A 12,677-nucleotide genomic window follows, 5' to 3' on the forward strand; every position below is an offset into this window, starting at 1 on the left:
TGAATCTAAGTCTGATAGCTAATTTTGCTTCAGATCTGCACTTCCAAATGCTTTGGTTGCTGCGGCTTAAGCTCTGCCATGATTTTAGCACTTTTACTAACACTTAGCTTTGTGTGCACATTTTTACATGATAAATTTAACTTCCAGATGTCATATGCCTCAAAGCTAAAATAGCAGGTTCCTCAACTTCTTTCCTTTTTTTTCTGAAGTGATGACCAGCCCCACCCATGTGCATTTTATTTTATTTCTTTCCAAGTGAATACTGCTCAACTCCTTGGCAACCTGGGAGCCTTACAAAGAAAAAAGAAAAGAAGAAAAGAAGGCGTTGGTAGGTTGGAGGGAACCCCTGGATTACAAACATGCAAAATTTCAAGAAAGAGTAATTATGGCTTCTTCGGTCCTTCTCAGCAGAGGAGTTCTGAAAGTAAGTCAGGCAAAGGAACGGAGAAGGTATCTGGCTTCATTTTTCAGAGACAGGATGTGCCCGTAGGGTTACTTGACATTCAGCAACAGGAGAAGATGACTTTGTTTTTATCCGCATGTCCATCTTTTTGGCATAGCCTTAAATTAAACTATTGTCTGGCGGGTGTACGTTTTTTAAATTTTAGATTGTTCCCACAAGCACAGTCATTCAAAAACTTGTGTAATTGTGACCTTATAAACTGTCTGTTTCTTTCTTTACCTTGACAGACTTATCAGCCTAGATTTAGGTTATTTAATTTACTCCCCGATTCCAGCCATCGCCTTCAAATCTGCATCGTAGTCCTTAGCTCATATGATTCGTCACAGTGAAATTTGAAAAGTGTGCCATCGTCAATTCTATATTATCACTAGCCCATAGTCTTGAAAATAAAGATTTTTTGGAAAAATACTGCAGTTGAAAAACCATCTTCCTAATGATGGAAAACATAAAGTCATATACACGTACTGTAGGCCTAAGTACTTTTTGTTTTGCAGTTTTTCATTGTAATTTATGTGTCCCCCTCCCATTTGCCTTTCTTCCCAATTGTCTCTGCATTCCTCTGCCTGTTGAATTACTTGGAAGTCTTATATATACATTGGCTGATGTCATTGATTATGTAAGCGTAAGGAAAGAGGGACCACTTGTGTATATGTCAAAGTATATATTTTTTGTAAATGACAGCCAAGTATGTGTGTGCACAGGCAAACTCTGAAGTACTCACTAATGGTCACACAGCTGGCTTTCATGGCTAAGGCAGGACTAGAACTCATGATCTAGAGCTAAGGAGAAACTTCCTGACAGTTAGAACAATTAACCAGTGGAACAACCTGCCTCCAGAAGCTGTGAATGCTCCAACACTGGAGGTTTTTAAGAAGAGACTGGACAGCCATTTGTCTGAAATGGTATAGGGTTTCCTGCCTAAGCAGGGGGTTGGACTAGATGACCTCCAAGGTCCCTTCCAACATTATTATTATTATTATTATTATTATTATTATTATTATTATTATTATTATTATTATTATCATCATCATCATCATCTTCTTCTTCTTCTTCTTCTTCTTCTTCTTCTTCTTCTTCTTCTTCTTCTTCTTCTTCTTCTTCTTCTTCTCCTTCTTCTTCTTCTTCTTCTTCTTCTGCTTTCTCACCTGGTACCTTAACCTGTAGACCAAACTGGCTCTCAGGGAATATTTAAGGGAGGGGTGTCAAACTCGCATTGTCACGTGACGTGTCGCGATGTATCACAACTTTTTTTCCCATTGCCGGCAATGGGGTGGGTGCGGTTTCGCCATGACGTATCTGGCCCATGGGCCAGCAGTTTGACACCCCTGATTTAAGGGAAGAATTGTATGAATTAAAGAAAAACACATTTGATTCATCTTCATTTTCAGCAGTAAATATCAATACCCATCAAGCCCCAGTCTCTGAATGCCACAGACAATGCTGTTTGAGTAAGAATTTCTCAAATTATGCATGTTCAATAATCCCAATAAGATCCTGCCAAATGAAATGAGAGTATGTGTATACTATATCCAAATAAAAGATACTCTTGGGAAATGGAGCGTTCCTGCACTCATCATCGTAGGTGGAATTGATACAACAATGAGATTTAAGAGTAAATGTTTTGTTTCTTCTTATGGGCATCCCCTTTCTCCAAAATGTGTCTCTTTGTTTTCAAACATTTGTGTGTTTTTTTGTGTTAGAAGTGTGATTTTAACCATACTGATGACTGGCAGTGGAGATGATAACCACATTTTAAGACTGGTTCAAATATGTTGAGGCTATATAATGAAAAAAGAAAAAAGCTAGTATGGGCTGGACACAGGTTTTCTTCTTTTAATTTCCCAATTTTAAGAAAGGTTAGGGTCAAGCTGAGGGCCTTCTAAATACAAGTTAAGCTATAAAAAGCAGAAAGCATTCACATCTGTCTTTGAAACAGAGGAGGTAAGAAGTTTGGCACGTGTAGAATTGACTATATATTTAGTCTAGGCTGCTCCTGGGCACAAAATGCCTTTTAAAGGTTTAGCATGTGCCTCGAATATTAATATGGAGATGAAATCTATGGGTGGAGAAAGGTGGCAAACCTACTTGGATCACTGGATAAATTAGGGTTGAGATTGTTGGCTGGTTCTACAACTTATTTGACTCGTAAAGAAAAGAGTTGCTTTAGCCTGCTGCAAAAGATAGTTGTAAAATATGTGTATACCTATGAAATCATGGTTTGTGCTCAGAGGCATTCTGTTGGGGCAGGATATTAGAGTTTGGCCTGGCACAGCTCTCAACAACTGAGTGTTCTGCTGCTATGATAACAACAGCTACCAACATTTTCAACCAGTATTTCACCTTTGAGTACACTGTGTTTCTAGGAGTTGAAGTTCCAACCAATTTGTCATGTACAACTTATTTTAAAGGCTGGGTTTCCTTTGTGTTATCCCTTTCCTCTGGTTGTGTCCAGGTGGACACTTCTTAAAACCACCAATCAAAAGATACTGTACTGTTTTCCACTTTGTTTCCCTTAAGGCAGGAGTCTTCAAACTTGGCAACTTTAAGAGTTATGTATTTCAACTCCCAAAATTCCTCAGCCAGGGCTTCTGCAATCCATCCCATTGTAAGGCTTATGTGGTGCAGCTGATATTAAGCTCTCTGTCCATATCATTATTTCTTGACTGACTTCTAATAAAAAGAAGGTAGACCTGACAAGACTGAAGCACTGTCCCTCTAGTACGTAGTGGTCAGCATTCTCTTTCTGCAAATGCTCATAGGGAACCTCTAGAAAACAAGTGAGCAAGAATGCCAACGACTTCCTCAGCTGATGCTCAGAATTAAACAGCCTTGGGAAGGTCTTGTATCAGCAGATGTATCTGAGAAAGGATGAAATTTCAGTAACCCATGTCTGAATTTTAGGCAGCAAATTTTAGTTATTCTTACAGAATTTCTTGGAAAGAACAGCCAAACTTGCAAGCTGACTGCAGGCACTCTCCTTCTCCAGGGAGGCTTACTTTAGCAGTTGTTGTATTGTCTGAATGGCATCCTTCTGCTTCCCTCTGCTTGGCAGCAGAGTCTTTACATCTGTTCCAGATTACATCCACAAGGAGAAGAGTGAATGCAGTGGAGGCTGCCCAGATTGGCTTTAGCCAATCTAAATTATCAAATGTATTACATATTTAATTTAACATTGAAGATGTTGGATAAAATAGGATTTCAGTTCATCATGTGAATATTGTATCCTGATTTTACTAGCCAAACTGTCAAAAAACAGATATTGGTGGAACCCTTATTGTAGCAGACCAGTTCCTCCCATTGCAGTGGGAGTCTCATCGGCTCAAGGTTGACTCAGCTTCCCATCCTTCCAAGGTCGGTAAAATGAGGACCCAGATTGTTGGGGGCAATAGGCTGTCTCTGTAAACTGCTTAGAGAGGGTGTAAAGCACTGTGAAGTGGTATGTAGGTCTAAGTGCTAGGTGCTATTGCTATGCTGATATTATCAAATAGAAAGCATAGTACAGCTTGAAATATAAAGTAGCAGGATGATGCACATCTTTGAAGGGCATTTCATCAAAACTTTGATCAAAGTGCTTCTTCAGAGCAAATATCTCTCCACTTTTAATCAAAGCAACCATGCTGTTTTAATAAAATTGATAACAGGGGTTTCCTGGGCATGTGCCACACATACAAAAGCCCAAAGTATCTAACTGTGCTGGATTGGCCCTGACTTGACATTTCACTGAATTAGGCAACAACTAGCTGAGCTGAGAGTACAAGCTTATAAATTAAACCAATCTTCCTCAATCTGAGTGGTTCAGAATAACAGAGTTGGAAGGGACCTTGGAGGTCTTCTAGTTCAACCCCCTGCTCAAGTAGGAAACCTTATGCCATTTCAGACATTCGTTGTCCAATCTCTTCTTAAAAACCTCCAGTGTTGGAACACCCACAGCTTCTGGAGACAAGTCCATATCCTCCAGTAATATGAACTTTTAAGACCCAGAATTCTTACTTAGAGGAATTCTGGAATTCTGGAAATGTCTTGATTGGGGAAGAGGAAATTAAAATTTGAAACTTAAAAGTAAGAATTCAGTTTTAAAGCAGTGGCCTAAAATTCCTGATACTGAGATGTAGCAAAATCAAAGGCATAATCATAATCTAAGCATGAAGTCAAAGTATTGTGCAAATAACTAGCAAGTGTTTAAAAAAAAAAGGTCTGGTTTGTTCTGATCTGTCTTATCTGACAGACTTTGTTATTGCTGAATCTGTTTTTAGTGCTGCTACAAAAAATTGAATTCTTGAATTGGATTGAACCAACTAGCTTTGGTGCTCTACCTTAAGCATCCTTTGAAAGCAAGAAGCCTTCAGTTAAGTAGGATACCCTCCCCTCACAATAACTGCACTTCCATGGAAGCAAGCTCTGTATGCACTATGGCACTATTCAAGTTCTTCATGATAACCAGGAAAGCTGGTGGCTTTTATTTGGCCTTGGTCTATGCAAAGTACTTTGCAAAGGCTGTGAATCAACAAGAACAGTCATAGCCTTCAACTAAAAGTGCAGAGCTTGCAGCACTCAACAAGAACAGTCATAGCCTTCAACTAAAAGTGCAGAGCTTGCAGCACCAAGTTTAAAATTTTTCATCCCTCCCAGTAATTTCTATCCACTAGAACAGAGGTGTCAAACTCAATTTCATTGAGGGCCACATCAGCATTGCAGTTGCCCTCAGGGGGCCGGGTGGGTATGGCCTGGGTGGGTGTGGCCTACTGGGTGGGCGTGGCTAGAGTGCATATGGCCTACTGGGTGGGCGTGGCCAGCTCTACATCGTTCGCATCAAGGGTGACTATGGGGACCTGGGCAGAAGTGGGACAGATCTGAGGGTCTCTGGCAGAAGGAGGGTCTCTGGGCCAGGGCCAAGGCAGTGGAGGCCGTTCCCTCACTGTTTCCAGGATGGCTTCACGGGCCACATGAAACCACTTCGCGGGCCGGATCCGGCCCCCGGGCCTTGTGTTTGACATGTCTGCACTAGAAGAAGTTTTTGTATTGCACTGACCTCTTATGCTTTTTCTCCCTCCCATTCCTCTTTACTTTGTTGTTGTTTAAATTCTTGGAGATGGGGAAATAAAATATTGAACCCAGAAAAATGTTATGGCATAATTCAGTTTAACATTTTAACTTCCAACGATTTCAGTGGCGAGAAAGAGAAACGTGCATTAAACTTTTCTACTGAGAGAACTTAAAGCTTCGGCCCGTTTGGAAACATGTTACCCTGTTACCTTTAGAGGACTCTCTTATAAGCTGACTCATTTCTCATTTTCCTTTATATGCAGGTTCCCCGTGCTAAAGCCTTATACAGCTACAGAGGACAAAATCCTGGTGAACTGAGATTCAACAAAGGAGACATCATTACATTGTACCGTCAACTGGATGAAAACTGGTATCTAGGAGAAATAAATAGGGTCAGCGGAGTTTTTCCAACAAACGCTGTGCAAATTATCAAACAGTTGCCTCAGCCACCACCACTGTGTCGAGCACTATATAATTTTAATCTGAAGTCCAAGAATAAAAATGAAAAACCAGATTGCTTGTCATTTCATAAGGTAAGTCCAGCACCCAGCCACCAAAACTGAAAAACTAATTTAAGAATGTCCAGTTACACTTACGATATGTACTTGATGATAGGCAAAAAAACAACAAACCTGAATGGAAATAATATAGGAAACACGCTTACTTGCTCAATCCTTTCCTAGATTTTTAAGGCGTACAGTAATAGTGAGCTACCTTTTTAGTAATTATAATTATTATAATTATATAATAATAAGCAGGCATATACATAGAATGAAGGCTATTGCTAAGCACATTGATTTGTGCTTTAAATTGTAAGCCGCCCTGAGTCTTCAGAGAAGGGCGGGATATAAATGGGATTAAAATAAAAATAAAAATAAAAAATATCTCCATTTAGGTATTTATTTGTTTTGAAACAAAGCCCACTTTTCATTTAAAATAATCTCACAGTAGGAGACAATGAAACAAAACAATTGTCAGTTGAGTGTTCTCCTCTATTGAAGTGGACCATCAATACGGCGTCTTCAAAAGATCTATCACCTTTACGTTCCACATCTCTCTCCAGTCCTACTACCTGGGGTCTTTGTCCTTTGATCAGGCATCAGTAAGCAGTAGGAACAGAGTACTGTTTCCAGGTTTCTATTAGGACACAAGATACTGTATATGAAGAATTATATGCACGTTTTGCTGTTCCTTTCTGTCACTGCACTAAGAAGGAATTCAAGTGAATTTCCTTCCTCAAAGCCCTCATATCTTATGAAGACATAGCTTCTTCTCACATAGCTATCTTCATCTTCATCAGATTCTCAGTGTGTTATTTCTTCATTCTTATAATAGTTTCCTTAAACTATTTCTTAAACTATATCCTTTCTTCATTTCCTTCCTAGTTTTTCCCTTTTATGTTGCTTACAGTGATTGCTAGCTGTACTACTGGGTTATCTATAAACAGATTCTACTACATTTGGCAAACCAGTTTGCAGAGACAGGAACAAAACACTTTTCACACTAGTGATTTATTGTGCCACCCAACTATTGCTGGGGTAAGATGAAACCTGCCTATATCTGTGATATATTGCCACAGCAATGGTTGGATGACACTATAAATTGTTAGTGCAGAAATGCTGATTGTCATCCTGCAGCAGCCCACTGACCAATTCTGTGATGCAAATGGATGACATGATTGCCTCTCTCTGTATATCAACATTTCTTTACCCTTCTAATCTAAAGAAATATAACCATAACTGTAACCAACCACTTCTTGTCAGCAATTTATTCTATATTCGCCACATTAAATTTAGCTTGATCTTTAGCTTTGTAATATCATAGCCTGGGCAGATTTCATGTTGATAGCGTACAATAATAGTACAGGTTTCAGCATAGCAAGCAGGTGTATCAGATGAAGACTTGAAGGGAAATGGTTTACAGTGTACATCAGAAAACACATGTTAGAGATTTCTAGCATCTTGTGGTATCACCCAACCCTCCCTGTGCTGATAGAATAGTACTGAAGACAGGCTTTTTTATTGCCAAAGTTATGGCTGATTTAGGCTAGAAGATGCTGTAAATCATCAGTGAAAAAACAGAATACCTAGGCATCATGGAATCATCAGTTTCATCCCCTAAAGCACACTATATTTATCCTGTGAATATCTCTGTTGTTCATAGTAAGCATAAGTAACAGGACCACCTAGGCATGAGTCTATAGCATCAGGTAGCTGACAAGAGATGCACATTGCAAGGTAGAATAACAATGCACCCAATGAGAAAGAAGGAGCAAGGTTTCTATGTCAGATATGGGGGGGGGGCAAAGTGAATAATGGGACCAAGCTACACTTAAGAATATTCCTGTATTACTGCATTGAGATTACAGTGGAGCTCTGCCGGTGAGAGAACTATAGGAACATGGTTCTGAACAGTCAGTTGTGATCATTGCCGGAAACATGGAAGAGCCAGCTGTGAGTGCCAGCTTTCACTGACGCATCTGCTGCTCCTCATTTCATCAGTATAAACACTTTTTTAAAAAAAGACTTTCTACATCACTGCATGCACAATGAGGAATCACAGAGAGAGGCAATTTATTTTGCTCACTGCAAACACTGGATTGCATGCCATCTGGTTTGGGAGTCTTTTGCTTTTAAAAAAGTGTTGCTGGAGACAAAGCTCATTGCTTTTCTACACCTCTGTTAGAATTTGGGGATTTCATATAAAGCCCTTGTCATTTGGGCAAAACAAGGAAATGTATTACCATCTCTATGGCTGAGGACAGATTGGTAGGTGATGAAAAGTGGTTTGCCCTGCCACTGTCAAGGTTTATCTGCTTTCCTGTCATTTTCAAGGCTTCAGCACTTGGTTCTTGGTTCTTCAAACTCCTCTCCTCCCTTCTTTCCTCCTCCTCCCACTCTTCTGTCTTCTCCACTAATGCTCCATTGATTTCAAAACAAGATATTTAGATCTAAAGGGTAGTACCTTTAAGTGGTTCTTAAAAGTCCTGCAACAGGGGAAGGAGGCCTATTGGAGACCTATTCTTTCACAGTCCTCATTCAACAGACTTCTATTATCACAAGTATTCATTATAAGCACATTTGTTGTGGTTGTTTTTAAAAGAGGGGAATATTACACATCCAAGTCTTCCTGATGTCTATTGATCCATTCACCAGCCGTTCTATTTGTTCCCATGCAAGCTTTATGGCCATGATATTTTGTTCCATAATTAAAGTCTATCCCTTACAGGATTGATTGACTGATTGTGTGCCATCAAGTCATTTTTTTAACTCCTATTAACCATATGCATAGATTTTCTCTGTTCTCTATCCCTAACCCTATTTTTTTCAAGTTTCTCAATGGTGTACTCACTCATTGTAACCAAGGCCATCCACTTTGCTTCTGACCATCCTCTCCTCTTTCCTTCCACCTCTTCCAGCATTAGAGCCTTTTCCAGAGAGCTGCATCTTAGCATAATACGTCAAAAGTAGGAAAATTTGAGACTGGTCATTTGTGCCTCGAGTGAACTCTGGATTGATACTTTTCAACTTCTGCTCACTGCATATATATATATATATATATATATATATATATATATATATATATATATATATATTTGTTTTCGTAGATTCTCGCGGGTGTCTGTATGTGTAGATCTAGAGTCTCGGGTTTCTTCCCGCGTTCCTTTCATCTTCAGAAAGTTGTGGCGACGTCGCCACAACTTTCTGAAGATGAAAGAAACGCGGGAAGAAACCCGAGACTCTAGATCTATATATATATATATATATATATATATATATATATATATATATATATATATATATATATATATATATATATATATATATATACTGTATGGATCTTTGGTCATTTGGGTTTTTTCCCACGTAGAATTGAAGGTGTAAGAGCAACGTTTCGATGGAATCCCATCCGTCATCCTCAGGCTGGTGGCTTCAGCTTCCTTCTTCTGGGAGAAGCATGTGGTAGTGGCTGTTTGTTCCACATGCTTCTCCCAGAAGAAGGAAGCTGAAGCCACCAGCCAGCAAACTATATCTGCATTTTAGCATATTCCACTTACACTATTTCTACCTACAGCCTTACATTTTTTTTCACTTTCTCACTATACAGGTAGAGCTCAATTTACAACAATTAATTTAGTGACCATATGAAGTTACAACAGCACTGAAAAATGGCACTGACTTATGATTTATGACAGATTTTCATAACTGTTGCAGCATCCCCATGCTCCCATCATCAAAATTCAGATGCTCAGCAACTGACTCATATTTATGACAGTTGCCGTGTGCCCAGGTCCTGTGATCATCTACGCAACCTTCTGACAAGCACACTCAATGGGGGAGCTAGATTCACTTACTAACTTAACAACTGCAGTGATTCACTTAACAACTGTGGCAAGAAAGGTTGCAAAATGGGACAAAACTCACTCTACAAATGTCCTGCTTAGCCACAGAAATTTTGGGCTCAGTTGTCATATGTCAAAGACTACCTGTATGACATCCTTTTCCACATTTTTATCTCAAATATTAATATGGATTTCATTTATTTCAGTTCTTCTCTTTCAACATATAACCTGTCCCATGCAAATCTTGAAAATAGTCCTAAAATAGTATTCAACTCACTTCAGCTTCATCATACATCATTTCATCATGTTTTCCTTACCCTCTGATAAACATCTTTGTTTAGACTTCATCACACATTTCAAAAATATTTGTTTCAATTTTCATCAGAATCATTCTGCATTTTCTCTGCATCTTTAAACCTTAACTATTCCTTTTTTTCTTTGACTACATTCTCTCTCTATCCATCTTTGTCTTTGTGTGTGTGTGTGATTTTTCCTTCATTCTCATTTTTCATTAATCATATTAATCATTCTTTTACTTCATAATTCCACCTTGCAACCTTTGTCCTGTTTCCCATAGAATAATTCCACATACTTTTTACAGCATTCTGTACCACAATCATTTTTACTCACATCTGAGTAGCTTCTGCATTGCCATCTTTCCTTGAATTCATTTTCCATTCATTCAGGTGGTAGCTAAATGTATCTTGTTTATGTTAAAATATTGAGGAATGTGATGTGCTGAAATGTTGAAATATTCTTTCCCTTCGTGCACATATGTTAGACTTGTTTTGAGAAATACCAATCTACTTGTTAATATGATTGAGATTTTTTTAAAAAGAAAAATAGTACAACTACTTTGATATATTTGACCAAAAGGAAAGAGCTTCATAAAGATCACATGGGGGGAAATAAGGGTCCTCGTAATTTTACACACATAGTGTAGGCAATGTTTCATATTTTAATGGCTTACAAACCAAGTTGATGTAATTTATATTTCACTGTAATACAGTAAACTACAGATCCTCTATCAAGCATAAGCGACTACCCTGGTTAGTCTTTATGATTATTATCTTTCAGGGTGATATAATCACTATAATCAGTCGAATGGATGAGAATTGGGCAGAGGGAAAGGTGGGGGACAGAACAGGAATTTTTCCCATCTTGTTTGTGGAGGTAAGAACAATTTATTGAATGTACTATGAATATACACCCGCACCACACAATCTCACAACATGTTCTGTGTCAGCACATTTGATCATGGCTTGTGATTTCAGTCTTGAGAAAAAGCTCTCCTTGAAATGCATCAGATGGTTGTTTAAAGCAAGCTAACATACCCATCAAATGATAGACAACCAAAAATTAAGAGAAATCTGAAGCCTCTCTAGTCAGGTATTGGAAGTAGTGAGTGGGACAAAATAATCTTGCCTTTAAAAGTTCAGAGTATATTCTGTGTATAGCCAATGTTAAAGGAGCTAAGGCTGGTAATAATGGACTCATCAGTGTGTGTGTGTGTGTGTGTGTGTGTGTGTGTGTGTGTAGAGAGAGAGGTCACCACTAATGAGACTGAGTGGCTGTGGATCTTATGATCACCCAGAACTTTGCTATCTTTAATTCTGAAAGGGCTTTCACTTCTCCATTCAAAGTTAATGCACCATTTGGGAGTTTTCCTAAACTTACAGCTCCTGATGAAGCATTAAGTAGCAGTGGTAGCCAGGAAGGCCTTCTCACTGATTTATCTTTTCCACCAATTGCCTATTTCTGCATTGGGAAGCCTTCTAGACAGTGTCAGGCTACCTCTGAAAGCCATTCAGACACTGCAGTTGGTCCACCATAAGCATGTGACAATATACCCATGTACACATCTCTATTGTATGACTACAATGGTCACCTGTAATCTTACAGGTACATTTCATGGTGCTGGGTATCACCTTTAGGTCATAAGGGCTCATTATCTAGACACCATCTGTCTCCTACATTTCTGCCCGCACTATTCATTCCAACAGAATTGATATGTTTCAGGTCCCATAGATTAAACTCTGCCACCTGATGAAACTTGAATATGATCTTTCTCTGTCCCAGCTTCTGCTCTATGAAACAGCAGATGCAGACTCCCCAAGCTTCATATGTATCCTCCTTGGCCTCATTCAAACCAGCCCTTAAAACTCTGGGTTAAATTATATGGTGGCACTTTCTGAGAATGGTGTACATTAAGACGGTGTTACTTTTATTCTTTCTGAGTGCTTCACTATCCTTTTATTGTTACTGTTATGTTAATTTATTTTTTTAATATTGTATGCTACTCAGCAACCCCTAGAGAGTTGAACGGCTTTGCAAATTTGATAAAACCTCAATAAGGTTGTTTGTTGAGGGACGCAGTGGCTCAGTGGGTTAGGACACTGAGCTTGTCGATCAGATGGTCGGCAGTTTGGCAGGTTGAATCCCGAGTGCCACGTAACAGAGTGAGTGCCTGTTACTCGTCCCAGCTTCTGCCAACCTAGCAGTTTGAAAGCACATAAAAAAGCAAGTAGAAAAATAGGGACCACTACGGTGGGAAGACAACAGCATTCCATACACCTTTGGCATCTAGTCATGCCGGCCACATGACCATGGAGACATCCTCGGACAAGCGCTGGCTCTTCGGCTGTGAAACGGAGATGAGCACCGGCCCCTAGAGTTGGAAACAACTAGCATGCATGTGTGGGGGAACCTTTACCTTTACCTTTTACAATAAGGTTGTTAAATAAGCTATGACTTAGCACTATGTGCAGACCCAATCAGTAATGCCATTCCACGTGCAAGTTAGCATGTTGCTAGAGATAACTACTCAAG

General features: G+C 39.2%; 1 protein-coding gene across 2 annotated transcripts in view; it reads left to right on the forward strand.

Annotated features, from left to right (window-relative positions):
- SH3RF2 (SH3 domain containing ring finger 2) overlaps window positions 1-12,677 on the forward strand; it is a 110,070-nt gene that overhangs the window by 33,201 nt on the left and 64,192 nt on the right. For both annotated transcript variants that reach the window (XM_083357034.1, XM_083357035.1), the window contains exons 3-4: window positions 5,770-6,039; window positions 10,926-11,021. In XM_083357034.1, coding sequence (XP_083213160.1) covers window positions 5,770-6,039; window positions 10,926-11,021 — 366 coding nt within the window. The remainder of the gene's footprint in view (window positions 1-5,769; window positions 6,040-10,925; window positions 11,022-12,677) is intronic.

Source organism: Vipera ursinii (genome assembly GCF_947247035.1).
Source record: "Vipera ursinii genome assembly, chromosome: 2".
In the NCBI taxonomy this organism is placed as follows: Eukaryota; Metazoa; Chordata; class Lepidosauria; order Squamata; family Viperidae; genus Vipera; species Vipera ursinii.